Raw genomic sequence first — 21,263 nt, forward strand, 5'->3', positions numbered from 1 at the left:
GCTGTAGAAACACACTGAGCCTCTCTAGGCCTCTATGTTCCAGCTGCTCAGTGTGGCTAATGATTTGACCCGCCTGGCTAGCGGCTCTTTGTGCAGGGCTCTGGGAGTGCAACGTACCTTTAACGCTGCTCGGGGCAGAGCTGGGACTGAGCTCAGGGCTCCCTGGCTCCTGCCCACGTGCTGAGTCCACCACTGTGTGCTGCATGTAGGACACCCCCAGCTCGACCCCTCCAGCCCCCGCCCTGCCAGCAGGGGTCAGTTCTCAGAGCTCCCAGGGGCCACATGCAGCCCCCGAAATGTCTCCAAACACCGAGACTTTGCAGGTGCAAACTCACGGGAATCATCGTCTGGATTTGCCCCAATACTGTGTGGGGCTCCCTCAACCCCCCTTTGTATCTTTTCTAACAGTGATCCCTTGGGCAGCAAGTGTGGATAGTGAAGCAGGGACCCCAGCGATCAACGGTCTGCTACCGCCAGAATCCAGCACCCAGGAGGAGGCAGCGCCACGTGTGTACTTCCCGGAGACGTGGCTGTGGGACCTGGTGCCTGTGGGGTGAGTGAGGAGCTGTCACAGACCGTCCCTGCAGAGCGGCCTCCAGGCCAGATCCTGGAAAGCAGCAGCTCCCAGAGGCGGTGCACTGGCTGGGGGAGGGCTGGCTGCCCGTGTGGGGCCGGTTCCTGCGCCCTGTTGCCAGCTACAGGGACCCAGCACAGCAGTGGGGAATTGAAGGTGGCACATGGGGTAGACGTGGGAGGGGCAGGGGATCCCGAGCAGGGGGAATTGAGGCTGACCCCAGGAATAGCCCCCTGACAGGGAGACGTGTCCAGCTGGGGAAGGGGGGATCCCCATCCCGTGGGACATTGAGCCCAGCCCGGAGAGCCCTGGGGCAGGGCAGGATCCTGCGCTAGCTGGCGTGGGGCGGAGGAGGGGAGGAGATGGGGGCACTGACAGCTCTTCCCCTCTCTGCTGTCTGGGATTGGCCTGTTTCTGGCCCCAGCCCAGCGGAGGGTCGGGCAGAGATGTCTCCGGTGACCATGCTCGTGGGCACTTCCCAGGGGGCGGCCGCGTATCTGACGCTCTGTTTGTGTCCGTCCCGGCCCAGCGAGGGGGGCTCCAAGGACGTCCCAGTCTCGGTGCCCGACACCATCACGGAGTGGAAAGCTGGGATGTTCTGCACGGCGGAGCTGGGCTTTGGGCTCTCGCCCACGGCCACCTTCACGGCCTTCAAGCCCTTCTTTGTGGAGCTGGCCTTGCCGTACTCCGTGATCCGGGGAGAGGCCTTCGCCCTAAAGGCCACTGTCTTCAACTACCTGCGGCAGTGCATCAAGGTGAGCGCCGCCCGGGGCTGGGCTGCGGGGGCTGCTGGGGCCGGTGACCTGGGGCTGGGGGGCTGGGCAGCGGCGCAGGCCGGCGAGTGGCACCGGCAGTCACTGGCTGTGACCCTATGACCACTGGGGTCAGCACATCGCGGTGAGGGGGCCTGAGCCCCAGAGGGGTCACGTCTCGGCTGGAGCTGGCGCGTCTGAGCGCGTCCCCCACAGCCCTAAGGGGGCTCTCGTGTTGGGCCCCACAGGTGCGGGTGACGCTGGCGGAGTCTGCGCAGTTCCAGGCGCAGGCGGGCGAGGACGGCGCCTACACCAGCTGCCTCTGTGCAGACGAAGGGAAAACCTTCCAGTGGGAGGTGACGGCGAGCAGCCTGGGTAAGGGGCGCTGGGGGCTCTGTGCCAGAGGGGGGAGGCGGGGGGGCTCTGCATGGGGGGGCAGAGAAGGGGTGCTGGAGCCTTCGCGCTAGGGAGGCAGGTAGGGGCCTTTGGAGGCTCTGCGTGGGGGACAGACAGGTAAGGAGCATTGGAAGCTCTGTGCTGGGAGTGAGAAGGAGGGCGCAGGATGGGGTCACTCAGGGCTTGGTACCAAGTGGAGGGGATGAGAAGAGCTGCCGGGGAGGGGGCTGAGAGGATGCCCCAGCAGTGAAACCTCTTACGTCCTAATCACCATTTCCCACAGTCACTTCCCTCCGTCCTTCCCTTCCCCTCTGGCCTTCTCTCTCTTTTCTCCCCATTCCCTCTCTCTCCCCTCATTTTCTTTCTTTTTCTACTATTCTCTCCCTTCTTCACCACCCTTCCCTTCAAGTATCCTCCCACCCTCGGACACGGGCTCCTCTCTGCCTCGGGCAGGGGCGTTGGTCTGTCTAATGGGGGCGTCTCCCGCCTTGCTCTGCAGGGGAGGTGAACTTCACCGTCAGCACCGAGGCTCTGCACACCGAGGAGCTGTGCGGCAACGAGCTGGCCGTGGTGCCGGCCCAGGGGCGAGTGGACACTGTGATAAAGCCCCTGCTGGTCCAGGTCTGTGTCTGTCGGGGCCTCTGGGCAGAGCGGAGGGAGATCCGGGGCCTGGGTCTCACCCCCTAGTGGCCGTGGGCCGAGTTTGCACTTGTGATTGTTCTTTGTCCTGCCACAGAAAGTAATGTCCCAGCACAGCGCCATCCACGTACCGGACCCCGACCTGCACTGCCCCGTCACGCGGCCCCGTCCCAGCGAGATCAGGGAGCTGGCGGGAGAGTCGTGGGGCAGACAGAGACGGGGGTTACCCCAAGGGGGGTGGCTGAGTGTGACACACGGGAGGGCTCGAGGGGGCTGAGTGTGACACATGGGAGAGCTCGAGGGGGCGGAGGGAACTAGCAGAGGGAAGCTCCGTGCTGAAGAGGAGGAAGCCGTGAGATCTACTGGGCTCTGAACAGTCTCCCTGGGGAAGGGACGGGAGCCCCATCGCTGGGGCGCTGAGAGCTGGATGTGCCCGAGCCCCACAGCAGGGGCTGTAGGGGATGATCCTGCCCTGGCTAGGGGCACTGGCTGACCCAGCAGGCCCTGTCAGGCTGTGACGTGTGCGGTCCCTTCTCCTGACCTTCTGTCTGATGCTCCTTCCCCACAGCCGGGGGGGATCCTGGAGGAGAAGGCGCACAGCTCCCTGCTCTGCCAGGAAGGTAGGATCCCAGCGCCTGTGCGGGGCTCAGTGGGTGTCACTAACGCGGGGAGTCTCTTGGCTGCGGCACGTCAGTGATGGCTGAGCCACTGGATGGCCCAGCTAGGAGCACAGGAGCCGCCAGGCCGGACCGGACCAGGGGGCATCCAGGCCAATGTCCTGCCTGGGACAGGGTCAATTACCAGCTGCCCAGGGAAGATGCACCCCCTAGTGGGCAGTTATGGAACTGTCTGCCACAGGCCAAAGGCTCGAGCACGTCCGGCTCCTGCTCCCGAGTCTCACTGGGCCCCTGTTGCGCCAGCTCCTCTCCCCTGCAGCCTGGCCCCCGTGTGCACGATGCTCCCTGCAGAGCTCATCTCACCGGCTCTCTGGGGCCAGGAGAGGGACCGACTCCCACAGGCAGGTCCTCCCACTGAGAACCCCCAGCCCTCGCCCTCAAGGGGACGTACGTGCCACGGTGCGGGGAGCTTGGGAGAGGGGCTGTGACTGGGTGAGAGCTCTGGACGGTGAGGAATGGAGGGATCTGATTGGCTGGAGACGGGCTGGTTCCCAAGAGGCCTTTAACGGTGTGTCTTTGCCTTCGTGTTACGCAGCCTCCGAAGAAATCTCCTTGCAGCTGCCTGCGAATGTCCTGGCAGGGTCCATGCGGGCCCACGTGACTGTCCTGGGTAAGGAATTCCCCTGCCCCAGCCCTGCCAGAGCACGATGCCCTTTGCCAGCCGGCCCGTCTGTGGCCCAGCGCTCTGATCAGCAAGGCCGGAGCATCACGGATGGAAAAGACCAATGAGGTCTAGTGGGTGTCTGGGGCCAGGGCAGGACTGGTCCCTGCAGTCTGTGCTTCAGGGCCTCGGCCCCAGCGAGGGGAGGTAGACTCCCGCGGTGATGCCATGAAGCTGTGCCAGGGCATTGGTGTCTTGGCCATTCTTCACCACGTATCCACGTAACCCCACCAGGTCTGAATCAAACTGGGGGCTCTGGGCCCCCCCATGCCAGGGCTCCATTGATGTGGTGTTAGGGACGGGGTAGCTGTTGTGCAGCCTGGTAATTCTCTGCTCCCCCAACTCCCTTGGTGCCAGGAGACATAATGGGCACGGCTCTGCAGAACATAGACCGCCTGCTGGCCATGCCCTACGGCTGCGGAGAGCAGAACATGGTCCGGTTCGCTCCCAACATCTACATCCAGCAGTACCTGGAGAAGAGCGGGCAGCTGAGCCCGGAGATCAGAGACAAGGCCAAGGGATTCCTCCAGAGTGGTGAGTGTCCTCCTGCCTCTGCACCCCCAGGGAACGGCGGGGCCATGTGAGGGTGTCACGGAGTCCCTGGGTGATGCTCTGGAACTGCTCCCCACAAAGCCAGTCAGGACTTTGGGGAGCCTCCTCTCCCTTGGAGCAGACTGTCTCCAGGGCAAGAAGCTCACACGGTTTCACCTCCTGGGTCTGACCTTGGAGCATTCAGCATCCTCTGCCTCTCCCTGTGCTTCCCACAGCGAGTCTGCTCAGGTGGGGTACTGGGGAAAGCCAGAGGATCGTGCACCCCTACTTCGCAGTCAGACGCGACTCTCAGCCAGCCAGTAAAACAGAAGGTTTAGTTAGATGACAGAAGCACAGTCCAAAACAGGTCTTGCCAGTACAGACAACAGGACCCCCTTTAGTTAGGTCCATCTGGGGCCCCAGGGAGGCCACAGCCCTGTTGGGAAGCCCAAGCCCGTCAGGCTCCCCTCCATTTCCCAGACAGCTTCAAACTGAAACTCCCTCCAGCCTCTCACTCAGCCTCCCCCCAGCTCCTCCCCCTGCCTTTGTCCTTTGCCAGTTTCCGGGGCAGAGGTGTTACCTGGCCTCCACCCCCTCTCCTGGGTTCTCAGGTTACATGCTCAGGTATCCTCCCTTCCCCAGTGCAGGTCGTCCCAGCACAACTCCCCTGCCACCTTCCTGGCCAGTACTCCCCACTCAGCATTCACATAACACAGCCAGAACATTCCCACTTCATCACATCGGGCCCTGTCCATGCCACCTCTGGGGCCTGAGTTCCAGTCCAGCCCCAGATCAGGGCCCTGGCTGGCTCTGGGGGTCAGGGAATGAGATCCTTGGCCTTTCCTCTCTCAGGCCCAGGACATAAGGACTGTTAGACTCAGGGTTCAGGGAATGGGAGAGGAGCCCTTTCCCTCTAGGGGTGCTGGTTGGGATCCAGCCCCAGGTCAGGGCGCTGGAGCATTTGGGGGATCGGGGCCCTATTCAGCCTTAACTCCATCCCCCTATTCAAACCGACCCCTGGAATCGCTGAGTCTCAGCATCGTGGGGGAGGGGAGGGCTAGCAGGCCCCACGGGGCGCAGGCTGGGGGTGGATTCTAGCCCCTGGGGGTGAGCGGATCCAGGACTCGCTGTCTCTCTCCCGTCCCCACAGGCTACCAGCGTGAGCTGCTCTATAAGCACAACGACGGCTCTTACAGCGCCTTTGGGGAGAGCGACGCCAGGGGCAACACCTGGTGAGGGGCCGCACGGCACGGGCGAGTCAGGGCTCTGGGTGGGCACGGCCTACCGGGCTGCAGCCTGACCCCCAGCCCCAGTGCTATTCCAGTCCTGCTCCCCACACAGCTCTGCCCCTCGTACTCACTCCAACCCCCAACCCCCTGTCACGGAGTATGGGGGAGTCAGGCCCTGCACCCCTCTTCCTGGGACTCGCAGTGACTCTCAGCCAGCCAGTAAAACAGAAGGTTTATTGGACAACAGAAACGCAGTCTACAGCAGAGCTTGTGGGCACAACCAGGACCCCTCAATCTGGTCCTTCTGGGGGTTCAGGAAGCTTAGTCCCCAGCTTGGGATTCCCTGAATTCCACCACCCAGCCCAAAACCAAAACGGAACTAACTCCCTCCAGCAAGCCCCTTCCTTTGTCCAGCTTCCTGGGCAAAGGTGCTGACACCCCTCCCCCCTGCCTGGCTCAGATTACAGGCTCAGGTCCTGTCTCTCACCTAAAGTCATCCCGGCTTTCCCATCCCCCACACAGACAGTCCCTACTCCATCACATCTCTCCCACCTTCGAGACTGAACAGAGCGGGGTCACTCTGCCCAGTGACCTGGGGAAGTTCAGGGCCCCCTCTCCGGGACAACGCATCCACTATCAGGTTGGCACTTCCCTTCACATGGACCACGTCCATGTCGTAATCCTGCAGGAGCAGGCTCCACCTCAGGAGCTTGGCGTTGGCTCCTTTCATCTGGTGCATCTAGGTCAGGGGAGAGTGGTCGGTGTACACGGTGAGTGTCGCCCAAAGAGATATGGCTCTAGTTTCTTAAGGGCCCACATCATGGCCAGGCATTCCTTCTCGATGGCTGCGTAGTTCTGCTCCCGGGGTAGTAACTTCTTGCTCAGGTACACGATGGGGTGTCTCCCCCACTTTTCATCCTCCTGCATTAACACCGCCCCCAGTCCCATATCTGAGGCGTTGGTGAACACCATAAAGGGTTTGTCAAAGTCTGGGTTTGCCAGAACTGGGCCAATAACCAGAGCCTCCTTCAGCGCCCGGAGAGCCTGCTGGCACTGCTCGGTCCAGACCACTTTGTCTGGCTTCCCCTTCTTCCACAGCTCAGTGATGGGGGCGGCTATGGCGCTAAAGTGGGGCACGAACCTTCGATAGTACCCCGCCATCCCAATAAAGGCCTGGAGCTGCTTTTTGGTTTGGGGAGCGGGCCATTCTCTGATCACCTCCACCTTGGCTGGTTCTGGCTTTAGGCAGCCGTTCCCCACCCGATGGCCCAGTGTAACGGGTCGGACTCACCCCCGCGGCGCCTCCTGCTGGTCACTCCGGGAATTAGCTCAGTCCAGCGTTCAGAGCGCCCTCTGCAGGCCGGTGATCCGCCTGTCCTCTGGCCCGAGTCCCTCCCTGGACCCCGGTGCCCTTTCACATGGGGTGCTGCCCCCACCAATAACCCCTTTCTCTTAGGGTCTCCCCTCCTTGGGGAACCCCCACCCCACTATCCCCACTTCGCCTCAGTAGTGGCTACTGCCCAGTCTCTTTCTAGCCCCCGTTCGCTGGGGCAGACTGCAGTATCCAGTACTCATCATCGGCAAAGGGGGTTTGGACCTGCTGCCTTGCCTGCCCCTAGGTTGCCCCCTGCAATCCCCAGTACCTCTTAGCCCTCTACTAGGCCGCAGCCTGGGGCTTTCCAGGCCAGAGCTCCCCAGCTCCTTAGCCTCTCCCCAACCCTGCTTCACTCTAGGTACCTTGTCTCAGCTCCTAAGCAGCCAGGCCCATCTCTCTCTAGAGCCAGAGAGAGACTGTCTGGCTTCTGGCTTCCCTGCCTTCTTATAAGGCCCTGTTGCTCTGTTTGGGGCGTGGCCCCAGCTGCAGCCACTTCCCCCAATCAGCTCAGCCTTGAGAGTAGCAGCTCTCAAGCCCTGCCAAGCTGCTTTCAAACCCCTTCTCAGCAGGAGCAGGATCCACCCTGCTATACCCAGGTAAGATACTTCAGCCATCTCCACCTTGCACTTCTCAGCCTTTATGGTTAACCCAGCCTCCCGGAGTCGGTCCAGCACTTGTTTAACCTGGGACATGTGGTCCTCCCAGGTCCAGCTAAAGATGCAGATGTCGTCAATATACGCCATGGCAAAACTCTCCATTCCCCTCAGTAGCTGATCCACCAGGCGCTGGAAGGTGGCCGGTGCTCCCTTGAGGCCGAAGGGCAGGGTCAGAAACTCGTAGAGACCCAGAGGGGTGATAAACGCCGATTTCAGCCTGGCATCTGCGCCCAGTGGCACTTGCCAGTAGCCCTTGTAAGATCCATGGTGGTGAGGTACCGAGCGCCTCCCAGCTTGTCTAGGAGCTCGTCAGGCCTGGGCATGGGGTAGGCATCAGATACGGTGATAGCATTGAGCTTTCGATAGTCCACACAGAACCGGATTGACCCATCCCTGTTGGTGACCAGAACCACTGGCGAGGCCCAAGGTCTGGAAGATGGCTGGATCACCCCCAAAGCCAGCATGTCCCCGACCTCTCTTTCTAGGTCCTGGGCAGTTTTCCCGGTGACTCGAAAAGGGGAGCATCTTATAGGAGGATGTGACCCGGTCTCCACCCGGTGGACAGTCAAATTAGTGCATCCAGGCTGGTTGGAAAACAGCTGTCAGTATAGATGCAGCACCCCTCTGATCTCAGCGTGCTGGGCCAGGGTCAGCTGATCAGAGAGGGGAATTGCCTTCAGGGGGGAACCAGCTTTTGTCCCAGGGAATAGATCCACTAAAGGGTCATCTCCCTGCTCTTCCCAGTGTCCACACACGGCCATCACCACATTCCCCCTGTCATAGTATGGCTTCATCATATTCACATGGTACACCCGGCAGTGATGTGCCCGGTTAGACAGCTCCACCACATAGTTTACCTCATTTAGTTGCTTGACAACCTTGAAGGGCCTTTCCCAGGTGGCCTGGAGTTTGTTCTTTCTCACGGGGATGAGAACCATCACGTGATCCCCGTGCGGTCATACCAGACCTTCTGCTTCCTCTGGGCTCGGGCCAGATTCTCCCTGGCCAGGCCCATGAGCTCGGCAAGTCTTTCCTGGAAGGTCAGGACATACTCCACCACTGATTCTCCATCGGGAGCGGTCTTCCCCTCCCATTCATCTCTCATCAGGTCCAGGGGCCCCTTTACCCGCCTTCCATATAACAGTTCGAAAGGCAAAAACCCAGTGGATTCCTGGGGTACCTCCCGGTATGCGAACAGCAGGTGAGGTAAGTACTTGTCCCAGTCCTGTGGGTGCTGGTGCATAAATGTTTTTAGCATCATCTTTAGCGTCCCATTGAACCTTTCCACCAGCTCATTGGACTGGGGGTGATACACTGAGGCCCAGTTGTGCCAGACCCCACATTTCTCCCACAAGCACCGGAGCAGGGCCGACATGAAGTTGGACCCCTGGTCCGTTAAGACTTCCTTGGGGAACCCCACCCGACTGAAAATGGTCAGCAGTGCATCTGCCACGGTGTCTGCTTCGATAGAGGACAAGGCCACCGCCTTGGGGTAGCGAGTGGCAAAATCTACCACCACCAGAATGTATTTCTTCCCCGACGGGGTCGTCTTGCTGAGAGGTCCCACTATGTCCATGGCCACCTTCTGGAAAGGTTCTTCTATGATGGGTAAAGGCCTCAAAGCCACTTTCCCCTTGTCCCGGGCCTTTCCCACCCTCTGGGAGTCACAGGATCGGCAGTGCTGTCGGACATGGGTAAAGACCCCAGGCCAGTAAAAGCTCCTTAGCAGCCTCTGCCTGGTGCGCCGGATTCCCTGGGGCCCTGCGAGAGGGATGTCATGGGCCAGGTACAGTAGCTTGTGGCGAAACTTCTGGGGAACCACCAGCTGCCTCCTGAAACCTCATGACTCTACTTCCCCTGTGGGAGCCCATTCTCGGTTCTGGAACCCCTTCTCCCACAGGAACCTCTCCTTGCAACCTCTCCTCATGGACTGTACCGCACGGAGATCGGCCAGGTCCCTTGGCCTCCGCAAGGAGGGATCTTTCTGCTACTCAGCCTGGAACTCAGCAGTTGGGACAGAGATGGGGACATGCTCCCTTCTGCTGGCTGGGTCTGAGGCTGCAGCCTCTCTGAGCCATGTCCTTGGGCGTTCCCCTTGGGAGGGGGTTCTCCCTATTCCCCCTTTGGGAGGTCCCAGGGTGACTCTCTCTCTGCATCGCAGCGGGCCTGTTCTTTTGGAACTCCTCCCTGCCACCCCCCGATCGGCTCTTCACAAAGTCATCAGCCAGTCGCCCTGCATGTCGCGGGTTCTCTGGCTTTTGGTCCCTCAACCACAGCCTCAGGTCGGGTGGGCACCGCTCATACAGTTGCTCCAGTACCAGCAGTTTAAGCAGGTCACACTTAATGCGCTTGGCATACCTCTTCCTGCTGGCCACTCACAGGCCTGGGTGATCACTGCTCCCCACGGTTTCCAGGGAGACCCCTAGCGTGCCAGTCCTTCCTGAGGTCACCACCTCTCTGCCAGAGTCGAGCTGCAGACTCCTCCGCCCCAGCACCGCTCGCTGTGATCCCCCGGGAGACCCTGTTATTGCAAAAGTCCTTCTCTCTGGTCGCACATTCCCAGGGGTTAATCGCCCCTAAAATTGTCCCTTCGTTTTACTGCTCCCCTGTCACTTACTGCAGGAAGCGCCATCCATGGGGTGCAGTCAATTCCACCGCTACCACCAGTTGTCACGGAGTGTGGGGGAGTCTGGCCCTGCACCCCTCTTCCTGGGACTCACAGTGACTCTCAGCCAGCCAGTAAAACAGAAGGTTTATTGGACAACAGGAACGCAGGCTACAGCAGAGCTTATAGGCACAACCAGGACCCCTCAATCTGGTCCTTCTGGGAGTTGAGGAAGCTTAGTCCCCAGCTTGGAATTCCCTTTATTCTTCTTCGAGTGATTGCTCCTATGCATTTCAGTTAGGTGTGCGCGCTGCGCGTGCACGGCTCTCTGGAACATTTTTACCCTAGCAACTCCGGCGGGCCGGCTGGGCGCCCCCTGGAGTGGCGCCGCTATGGCGCCGAATATATACCCCAGCCGGCCCGTCCGCTCCTCAGTTCCTTCTTACCACCCGTGACAGCCAGTTGGAACAGTGGAGTGCTCTCTTACCTCCACAGCCCTAGCGTTTCTCCATTTCTTCAGTGTATATAGTTGGTTAACTTAGTTTAGCTGTTAGATTAGTTGAATAAGTTTAGTAGTTATAGTATAGTAAGGGAATTAGAGGGGTTAGCCCCTCTTCTTCCACAACCGGTGCGGGCTCATGCCCAAGGCACCGGGGTTTAAGCCCTGCGTGGCTTGCCAGCGGCACATGCCCATTGGCGACCCTCACGACTCCTGCCTGCGCTGCCTCGGGGAATCTCACAGGACAGATAAGTGCCCGATCTGCACGGCGTTTAAGCTGCGCACGAGAAAGGAGCGAGACTCTCGCCTCAAGCAGCTCCTTACGGAGTCAGCACTTCAGCCTCCCGCTCCATCCCCGGCAGCACCGAAACCGTCCTCGGCGCGCAGTACACCAGCGGCATCGAGCCGCCCTGGCACCGACGTGGCTAAAGCTTCGCAGACGGCACCGAAGTCCCGGCACCGTTCCCTCTCTCCACCGAGGAAACGGAAGACGGTACACTTGGCTCCTAAGCCTCCAACTTCGGGACAGCTTACCCAGCCATCACCGGCACCTCCGGCACCGGCTGTGGTAGTGCACAAGCCGTGCACGGTTCCGTTGACTCTGGCACCTCAAGAGCCGTCGAATCCGGTACCTCCCTGCTCCCCGGTGCCGACCACGGTCGAGCTGCATCTCCTGTCCACGCCTGAGACATTTGTGACGGCGAGGGAGCTTATCGAGCTCGCAGAGGCACCGAGCCTCCGGCCCCCGGCGCCGCCCGTGCGGGCTGTTCAGTCGGTGGGCAAGTCGGCAATGATGCGGCCTCCGACAGACGGGATGGACGGCGCTCCAAGTCTCGGACCCGGTCCCGATCCAGGAAACGGTCGCCGTCACGCCGATCCCGATCCCGGCACAGATCACCGTCTCGGTACCGCTCCCCGTCTCGGCACCGGTCGCAGTACCGGTACTGCTCAGTATCGCGGTACCGGTCGCACTCCCAGCGACGCTCACGGTCCCAGTCATCGGACCGACGGTACCGTCGGAGGTCTGGCTCCCGGTACCGATCTCGGCGCCGCGACTCCCGAAGCCGCTCCCGTCACCGCCGATCGAGGTCGCGGTCAGGCTCCCGGTACCGAGGCAATCGACCGTCCCGATCTCCATCCTGGCACCGTGACGGCCAGCACCGATCCTCGGCACTGTCCGGGGACAAGCTGCCTCCTTCCACGGTGCACTCCATCAGCGCCTCTACCCCCCCGCCCCCGCCGTGGCCTTTGCGTCAGTCATCAGTCGCCTCCCAGGCGGGCAGCAGGAGAGATCTCCGGGCGGGCACCCAGAACCAGGACCTTGGACCACAGCAGTGGGGTTTTTGGGTCCCCTGGGCATACCATGAGTCCCAAGGGCTCCCTTTCCCCCCGCGCCCAGCGGGTGCTGAACACAGGGTGCCAGAAGCCACGGTGAGCAGGCCTCCCCCAACACCACCAGGGGAGGCCCTGTCGCCATCAGGTCCCGCAGAGCATCCGGAGCATGATACAGCTTCCCAAGCCCCGGAACAACCACCTGCAGATGTGGTGGTCCAGACTCTTTCCTCGTCTTCCTCACCGGATGAGGCGGTGGCGGGTGCCGCTACGGCGGACCCTCCCCCGATTGACCTGCGGGCCCACCAGGACCTTCTTCGCAGGGTGGCGAAAGCTATTGACCTCCCGGTGGCGGAGGTCCCGGAAGACGAAGACCCGGTGACCAACGTCATCAGAGCCGAGGCCCCGGTGCGGGTGGCCCTCCCGTTTATTAAGACCATTCAGAAAAATGCCACTACCATCTGGCAGTCGCCGGCATCCGTCCCTCCTACTGCAAGGGGCGTCGAACGAAAATACTCTGTCCCCCCCATGGGGTACGAGTATTTGTACACCCACCCCGCTCCAGACTCACTCGTCGTGCAGTCTGTTAATGACCGTGAGAGGCACGGACAGCCAGCCCCGGCGCCAAAGTCCAAGGACGCCAGGCGCATAGACCTGTTGGGCCGGAAGGTGTATTCAGCGGGGGGTCTCCAGCTTCGGATTGCAAACCAGTTGGCCCTCCTAGCTCGTTACACCTTTGACATTTTCATGTCCCTCACTAAGTTTTCGGAGCTGATCCCGACGGCTTCCCGACAAGAGTTCTCGGCTCTGGTCAAAGAGGGCAGAAAAGCCTCCAGGTCCTCCATCCAGGCTGCTCTGGACTTGGCGGACTCAGGGGCCAGGACTTTGGCCTCCGGAGTGACTATGCGGCGCATCTCCTGGCTGCAGTCCTCCACCTTGCCGCCGGAAGTGCAGTATACCCTGCAGGACCTCCCCTTTGAGACTCACGGTCTGTTCTCGGAGAAAATGGACTCCAGGATCCAGACCCTCAAGGACGGTCGTATAGCTATCCGCACTCTGGGTATGCACACACCAGCTACCCAGAGGCGCTCTTTCCGGCAGCAACAGCCCTACCGGCCTTTTACCCAGGCCAGGTCAAGGCCGTATAAGAGTCGTGGAACGGTCTAAACCGCCATAGGCAGGGGTGAGCTGGAGCCGGTTCGCACCGGTTCGCGCGAACCCGTTGTTAAATTTAGAAGCGGTTTTAGAACCGCTTGTTAACTAGCTTCCCTGTGAGGGAAGCTTTGATGGGCTCTGCCTGGGAAGCCTGTAATTCCTCCTCCCGGCCGCCGGGGGGCGCTGCGCTGTGCTGCGAGAGCCATGTGAGCTGCCTCCTGGCGCTGTTGCTGCTCCTGCTCTTTGGACCTCTGGCCCTGGGGCTCCTGCTGCTGCCTGGTGAGTCCCCGGCTGCGTCCTGCTGCTCCCAGCCCCCGTGTGAGTATCTGCGCCTCCCCGCCTTCCTGCCCCAGCCCCTGCCCCAGCCCCCCCTTGCCCCCTGCCCCCTGCCGCCCCCTGCCCCACCCCTGCCCCAGCCAGCCCCTGCCACCCCAGCCCCAACCCCTGCCCCAGCCACCCCAGCCACCCGCAGCCAGCCCCTGCCCCACCCCTGCCCCCAGCCACCCCTGCCCCACCCCTGCCCCCAGCCACCCCTGCCCCTGCCACCCCAGCCACCCCAGCCCCACCCCTGCCCCAGCCAGCCCCTGCCACCCCAGCCCCACCCCTTGTGAGTATCTGCGCCTCCCGCCTTCCCTGCCACCCCAGCCCCAACCCCTGCCCCAGCCACCCCTGCCACCCCAGCCACCCGCAGCCAGCCCCTGCCCACAGCCGCCCCTGCCCCATCCCCTGCCCCCAGCCAGCCCCACCCCACCCCTGCCCCCAGCCACCCACAGCCACCCCTGCCCACAGCAGCCCCTGCCCCACCCCTGCCCCAGCCAGCCCCACCCCACCCCTACCCCAGCCAGCCCCTGCCCCAGCCACCCACAGCCAGCTGCCGCCCCTGCCCCACCCCTGCCCCAGCCACCCCTGCCACCCCAGCCACCCGCAGCCAGCCCCTGCCTCAGCCACCCCTGCCCCCAGCCACCCCAGCCACCCCTGCCCCACCCCTGCCCCAGCCAGCCCCTGCACCCCAGCCCTACCCCTGCCACCCCCAGCCACCCGCAGCCAGCCCCTGCCCCAGCCACCCCTGCCCCAGCCACCCACAGCCACCCCTGCCCCACCCCTGCCCCAGCCAGCCCCTGCCACCCCCAGCCACCCACAGCCAGCCACCGCCCCTGCCCCACCCCTGCCCCAGCCACCCCTGCCACCCCAGCCACCCGCAGCCAGCCCCTGCCCCAGCCACCCCTGCCCCCAGCCACCCACAGCCACCCCTCCCCACAGCCGCCCCTGCCCCATCCCCTGCCCCCAAGCCAGCCCCACCCCACCCCTGCCCCCAGCCACCCACAGCCACCCCCAGCCCACAGCCCCCCCCTGCCCCACCCCCAGCCCACAGCCAAAAAGGCTGGTTAGCGGTTGCCAACCCAACAAAATTACGAAATACTATACCAGTTTAGGGTACTGGGCCTTCTTGTCAATGCCGAAAAGTCCTCTTTGACTCAATCGCAGAGAGTGGAGTTCATTGGAGCGGTCCTCGACTCCACGGTAGCCAGGGCCTGCCTCCCTCGATCTCGGCACCAGACGATGGTCTCCATCATCCGAGACCTGCACGCCTTTCCCACTATGACAGTTCGGTCCTGCCTACGCCTCCTGGGCCACATGGCATCGTGCACGTTTGTCACCGCCTACGCGAGGCTGCGCCTTCGCCCATTTCAATCCTGGCTGGCGTCAGTGTACCGCCCGCACCACGACTCCATAGACAGGGTAGTCACGGTCACGAAGCCTACCCTCGCTTCGCTCAGCTGGTGGCTGGACCCAGAGGTCGTGTGTGCAGGAGTCCCGTTCCGCCCTCCTCGTCCATCCGTTACACTGACCACGGATGCCTCGGCGCTGGGATGGGGGGCCCACCTGGGCGACCTTCACACCCAGGGTCTCTGGTCACCCCAGGAGCTCTCCCTCCACATCAACGTCTGGGAGCTGCGAGCAATCCACTTGGCGTGCCACACCTTCCACGCCCATCTGCAAGGCCAATGCGTAGCGGTGTTCACGGACAACACGACGGCGATGTTCTATGTGAACAAGCAGGGCGGAGCCCGCTCCTCCCCGCTCTGCAAGGAAGCGATGCTCCTGTTGGACTTCTGCGTGACCCACTCAATTCACCTGGAAGCGTCCTTTCTTCCGGGAGTGCAGAACACGCTGGCCGACCATCTCAGCAGGTCGTTCCTCTCCCACGAGTGGTCCCTCCGTCCAGATGTCGTCCACACAATCTTCCGGAGGTGGGGGTTTCCCCAGATAGACCTATTTGCCTCCAAGGAGAACAGGAAGTGCCACCTGTATTGCTCATACCAGGGTTGCTCGCCAGGCTCCCTGTTGGACGCATTCCTTTGCTCCTGGACGGATCACCTCCTCTACGCCTTCCCTCCATTCCCGCTCGTACACCGAGTGCTACTGAAGCTTCGGAGGGACAGAGCCCACGTCATACTCGTAGCTCCAGCCTGGCCGAGGCAGCACTGGTACAACCTGCTGCTCGAGCTCTCCGTTCAGGATCCCATCCCCCTTCCGTTATGGCTGGACCTCATCACGCAGGACTTCGGCAGACTCCGCCATCCGAACCTGCAGTCCCTCCCTCTTACAGCTTGGTACCTGCGTGGTTGACCCACGCAGAGAGGGACTGTTCGGTGGCAGTGCAGCAAGTCCTGCTAGAGAGCAGAAAGCCTTCCACTCGCTCCACCTACCTTGCGAAATGGAAGCGGTTCGCGCTCTGGTGTGACCAACGAGGCCTCAATCCCTTCGTAGTCCCTGTCCCTACCATCCTGGACTACCTCTGGTACCTTAAGGAGCAAGGTCTTGCGGTCTCCTCCTTGAAGGTACACCTGGCAGCAGTGTCCGCCTTTCGTCCATCTATGGGAGGTCGGTCCATCTTCTCCAACCAGATGGTTTCCCGCTTCCTTAAAGGCCTGGACCACTTGTACCCACCGGTGCGGCGTCCTGCCCCGACCTGGGATTTAAACCTCATTCTGGCCAAGCTTATGGGACCGCCCTTTGAGCCTCTGGCCACGTGCTCTCTGCTCTACCTCTCCTGAAAGACAGCCTTCCTCATCGCAATTACATCAGCGCGACGAGTCTCTGAGCTCCATGCTCTAACGGTTAGTCCACCATACACCGTCTTCCACGGAGACAAGGTGCAGCTTTGACCACACCCGGTCTTCCTCCCTAAGGTGGTGTTGGCCTTCCACCTCAACCAGGAGATCTTCCTCCCGGTCTTCTTCCCGAAGCCGCACGCCTCCCCTCGGGAACAACAGCTTCACACCCTGGACGTCCGCAGGGCCCTCGCTTTTTACATCGAGCGGACGAAACCCTTCTGGCATTCGACCCAGCTGTTTGTAGCAGTTGCCGACCGCATGAAAGGCGAGCCGGTCTCCTAGCAGCGGATTTCCTCCTGGGTGACGGCATGTATCCAGACATGCTACGAGCTTGCTCGCGTGCCACCATGCCGCCTCACCGCTCACTCGACGAGAGCGCACGCCTCATCGGCCGCCTTCCTGGCCCATGTCCCCATCCAGGACATCGGTAGAGCGGCCACCTGGTCTTCTGTCCACACCTTCGCCTCCCACTACGCATTGGTGCAGCAATCCAGAGACGATGCAGCCTTCGGCTCAGCAGTCTTACACTCTGCCACGTCTCACTCCGACCCCACCACCTAGGTAAGGCTTGGGAATCACCTAACTGGAATGCATAGGAGCAATCACTCGAAGAAGAAAAGACGGTTACTCACCGTAGTAACTGGTGTTCTTCGAGATGTGTTGCTCCTATCCATTCCAGACCCGCCCTCCTTCCCCACTGTCGGAGTAGCCGGCAAGAAGGAACTGAGGAGCGGACGGGCCGGCTGGGGTATATATTCAGCGCCATAGCGGCGCCACTCCAGGGGGCGCCCAGCCGGCCCGCCGGAGTTGCTAGGGTAAAAATGTTCTGGAGAGCCGTGCACGCGCGGCGCGCACACCTAACTGGAATGGATAGGAGCAACACATCTCGAAGAACACCAGTTACTACGGTGAGTAACCGTCTTTTCCACCACCCAGCCCAAAACCGAAACTGAACTAACTCCCTCCAGCAGGCCCCTTCTTTTGTCCAGCTTCCCAGGCAAAGGTGCTGACACCCCTCCCCCCTGCCTGGCTCAGATTAGTGGCTCAGGTCCTGTTTCTCACCTAAAGTCATCCCCGGCTCTCCCATCCCCCACACAGATGGTCCCTACGCCATCACACCCCCATTCCCGTTCTGGGCTCCCCTGACAGCTCTGCTCACCCCCACAATGGTGACCCCCCAGCCCCATCCCCCACGCACCTCCCTCCTGGCCCGCAGCATCTCCTGCAGAGTGTCCCTCTCACGGGGTCTCTCCCTGCCCAGGCTGACGGCCTTCGTTCTCAAGTCCTTTGGCCAGGCCAGGCCCTACATCTCCATCGACGAGAAGCACCTAGAAGACGCCCTAAGGTGGCTGCAGCGCCGTCAGCGGAAGACCGGCTGCTTCCGCAGTGTGGGGAAGCTGTTGAACAACGCCCTGCAGGTGGGAGGTTGGGGGCACGGGCTGATGGGATGGGGGAGGGGGGGACAAGCTGGGGAAGGGGATGGGGGCCCCTCAGGGCAGCTGGTTGTTGTGACCTGTTTCGGGTTGAGGAATTTCCCTGGGTTTTTAGCAACGGCTGAAAGGCTGGAACGGCCGGGGCAGCGAGTTATTGCACCGAACGAGGGAGCAGCCCTGGCCCAGCGTCCCCGGCTCCTGCACAACCCAGTCTCCCCGCGGGCACCAAGCAGACCCCACACTCATTGCCTGGCACAGAAACCCTGACGGGCAGGGCCCAGCCCAGCCCTGAAGTCATGTGACTCCCACAACTCCCCACGCGGCTCAGTCAGAAGGGCGGTTGCAGTGCATCATGGGAGATGTAGTCCGAAGGAGCCGAGTCCATGGGGGAGCGGGGGCATGAGGCCAGTCCAGCTGAATGTTGAACCGGTTCGCAGTGGAAGGTTTCAGTTCAGGTCGCCAACCCGAGAGGCTGTGATTTGGGCCCTACTGCCTCACTGCAGAATGTTGCGTTTCCATTTTCCCAACAGAAATCAAAACATTTCAGCAAAAGTAACATTTTCCTGCAGAGTTTTGGTTTTGTGGAAACTGCATAGTCTGTCGAGAAATCATTTCAGCAGGAAATTCCCACCCAGCTCGAGTCACAGCCCAATTCCTGCCACTGCCCCTGAGTTTGCAGGAAGCTGGGACTCTCCGGGAGGGGCAAGGGCTGTACCCGGCTGTTTTGGGAGCAAGAAGGAGACAAATCTTAGGCCAAGTCCAGATTCCTGCACAGGGGGACTATTTAATGAGCAGGAACTTGCCCAGTGAGGGGCAAATCCCTCAGCCTCCCAGAAACGGCCCCTGGTCTTCACAGGAAAACTGGCAAATGTCAGTTCAAACCAACTTCCCAACCTCTGGTTCCAGGGTGGATCAGATAGGATTTTGTGCTGAAATTTTATACAGCCTTGAAAATGGATCAGCTACCGCCTCTCCCTATAACAAAGCTGTGGAACTCACTGCCACAGTGAGTGGCTGCTACAACTGGGGGCAGCTGCTCAGGATCCAGATGGGCCTGGCAGGACCCAGCAGGAGGCAGGACCCAAATCCAGCCACTCGGAGCGCTGGAGCCGGGTCGTCTCTGTCCCAATGGGCCTGTCCTGGGCAGCGGCTCACCTGCTCCTGGCAACATGCCCTGCAGCTCTGTCTGAGCCAGCTCCCGGTGTCTCCATCCCCTGCAGGGCGGCGTGGTGGACAAGCTCTCTCTCTCAGCGTATATCACGGCAGCGCTGCTGGAGCTGGGGCAGCCACTCACGGTGAGGCCAAGCCCGGCTGTCCCAGGGGAGGGGCCGGCAGCTGGGGGGGAATTGGAGATTGTTGGTGACAGTGAGGGGGGAGTTAGTGCCAGGGAAGGATTTGGGGTGAGATGGGAGCTGGGGTTGGCACCAGGGAGGGATTTGGGGTGAGGTGGGAGCTGTAGGGGTTGGTACCAGGGAGGGATTTGGGGTGAGGTGGGGAGCTGTGGGGTTGGTACCAGGAGGGATTTGGGGTGAGATGGGGAGCTGTGGGGGGTTGGTACCACGGAGGGATTTGGGGTGGGATGGGGGAGCTGTGGGGGGTTGGTACCAGGGAGGGATTTGGGGTGCTGTTGGAGGCAGTGGGGAGAGGAGTTGATACTGGGAGGCAGGTCAAGGAGAGGTTGGGATGGGGACAGTGGGTCGGGGAATCAGAAAGATTCAGCGACTTGGCCAGATTCTGGATCTGGGTCTGGCTCTTGGGGGATCAGGGCATGGCTTGGGCAAGCTGGTCCCAGGGCACAGGTGGCAGTGGCAACAGATGGGTGACAGCTCTCTGCCTGGTGGAACATTATTAAAGCCCCATGGGGTGGGTGCCGGGGGACACACCCAGGCGCAGGGGGTCTCTTATGGCCAGCTCAGCCTGACGGGGAGTCTGTTCGGTGTCTAGTGCTCAGGGGAGGGAGTCTGGCGAGGTTTGTGGGGCACAGGCTGTGGGTGGCGGTGGGGGGATGAGTCGGGGGAGGTGACGACAGGCTTGCGGGAGGGTGTGTTAGGGCCCCAGGGGGTGGGTGCCGGGGGACACACCCAGGCGCGGGGCGTCTCCTCTGGCCAGCTCAGCCTGATGGGGAGTCTGTTCGGTGTCTCCCCCGTCCCAGGACCCCACGGTGACCAGGGCTCTCCAGTGCCTCCGGGAGTCGAGCACCAACGACCTCTACACGCAGGCGCTACTGGCCTACGCCTTCGGGCTGGCGGGGAGCACTGAGCTGCGGGACGCCCTCCTGCAGCGCCTGACCCAGCACAGCATCAGCGCCGGTACCGGCAGCACCTCGCTCTAGTGCTCCCCTCGCTGCCGGCCTCTGGGCCCAGGGCAGGGCCAGCTGCCCCCCACGGCCCTGCCCACCCAGGGGCCCCCTGCCCCGGGGCCTCCTCAGCCTGGCAGGGGAGCTGGGTCTCCATGGCCCAGTCAGTCCGTGGTCTCTGCTGAGGCTGCCAGCGAGGGGCCGATGCACCGGGCTCTGTCGTGGGGACACTTCTCCCCTCAGAGCTGGAGTGAGATCGTCCTGCCATTTCCCAGGGCCCAGCGCACGGAGCGAAGGGGGGCGAGGCTGGGTCGCTGCCAGCCTGGGGGGATCGGAGCTGAGAGCCTAGAGGGGCAAAGCCCCGTGTTCCAACCCAGCCCTCTAAAGCGCCCGGGGCCAGGAGCGTAACGGGTCCAGTGGGCTCCGAGCCGTGGGGCAGGGCCTTGCGTAGGCAGCTCCCAGGGGAACGGAGCGTAACCGAGCCTTGGGGAGATGCCGCAGGATCCCAGCCCCCATCCTGTGTTGGGGACATCCCAGCTGGGGACTCCCTGCCTGAGGCTTCTCGGCTTGGCCTGGCTAATGCTGGGAGGGGACAGTCTGCCCTGGGCCAGGGCTCGCTAGGCCCTGCCGTCTCTGGGAGAGGGGGTTGTACAGGGAATCAGATCTCTGGGTGCCCCCTGGTCTGCACCATGTGCCCCCCATGGACCCATGGGAGGCTGCCCATCCCCCAGCTCCAGTTCCCCCAGCCTGTCCCTGCACAGATGCCCTTGGGTTTGTGGTGCTCTGAGCGATGCAGCCTGGGGCCAGCTCCCCATAGGGCAGAAGGTCCCATGGGAGGCCTGAGGCCCTCTGGGAGCACGGCTGGGCACGCAGGAGGTGGCGCTGCCCCGTGTCGGTGCTGAGCTGAAGGAGCCCTCGGCATGAGGCCAGGGGGCGCTGGGAGTCCCAGGTTGGGGCCCTCACACTCATCATGAACACGCCCCAGTGATCTCTGTGTGTCTCCTCGGCCCCATTCGATCTCAGACTGAGCTGTGCTCCTAGGGGTGCACTGAGGGCCTGTTGGACACTGGACTGAAACAGCCCTCGGGTGATGGTCCCGTCTTCAAGGCCCCAGGGATCACTCAGGAGAGGGGTGTTAACCCGGCATCAGCTCTGCCCCCTGCCCTTTGCCTGGGTCTGGCTCTGGGCAGGGGCCAAACTAACACAGGGGATCTCTGCCCCCCTCTAGTGACTGCACCCCAGAGAGCGTTAGCGGGTGCCTGGAGCTGGCGAGCCTCCTGGGCTCAGCTTGAAGCTCGGGCAGCAGAGGCTCAGGGGTTTCGAGTCAGAGATCC

The 21,263-nt window shown here is 62.1% G+C and overlaps 1 protein-coding gene across 5 annotated transcripts in view; it reads left to right on the forward strand.

Moving 5' to 3' along the window:
- Window positions 1-21,263, forward strand: part of LOC120385032 (alpha-2-macroglobulin-like protein 1) — a 218,429-nt gene that overhangs the window by 190,556 nt on the left and 6,610 nt on the right. For all 5 annotated transcript variants that reach the window (XM_039504109.1, XM_039504108.1, XM_039504107.1 and 2 more), the window contains exons 18-28: window positions 409-553; window positions 1,104-1,329; window positions 1,575-1,701; window positions 2,222-2,343; window positions 2,930-2,981; window positions 3,574-3,648; window positions 4,057-4,233; window positions 5,381-5,462; window positions 17,462-17,618; window positions 18,854-18,928; window positions 19,786-19,942. In XM_039504109.1, coding sequence (XP_039360043.1) covers window positions 409-553; window positions 1,104-1,329; window positions 1,575-1,701; window positions 2,222-2,343; window positions 2,930-2,981; window positions 3,574-3,648; window positions 4,057-4,233; window positions 5,381-5,462; window positions 17,462-17,618; window positions 18,854-18,928; window positions 19,786-19,942 — 1,395 coding nt within the window. The remainder of the gene's footprint in view (window positions 1-408; window positions 554-1,103; window positions 1,330-1,574; window positions 1,702-2,221; window positions 2,344-2,929; window positions 2,982-3,573; window positions 3,649-4,056; window positions 4,234-5,380; window positions 5,463-17,461; window positions 17,619-18,853; window positions 18,929-19,785; window positions 19,943-21,263) is intronic.

This window comes from Mauremys reevesii, linkage group 17, assembly GCF_016161935.1.
Source record: "Mauremys reevesii isolate NIE-2019 linkage group 17, ASM1616193v1, whole genome shotgun sequence".
NCBI lineage: Eukaryota > Metazoa > Chordata > Testudines > Geoemydidae > Mauremys > Mauremys reevesii.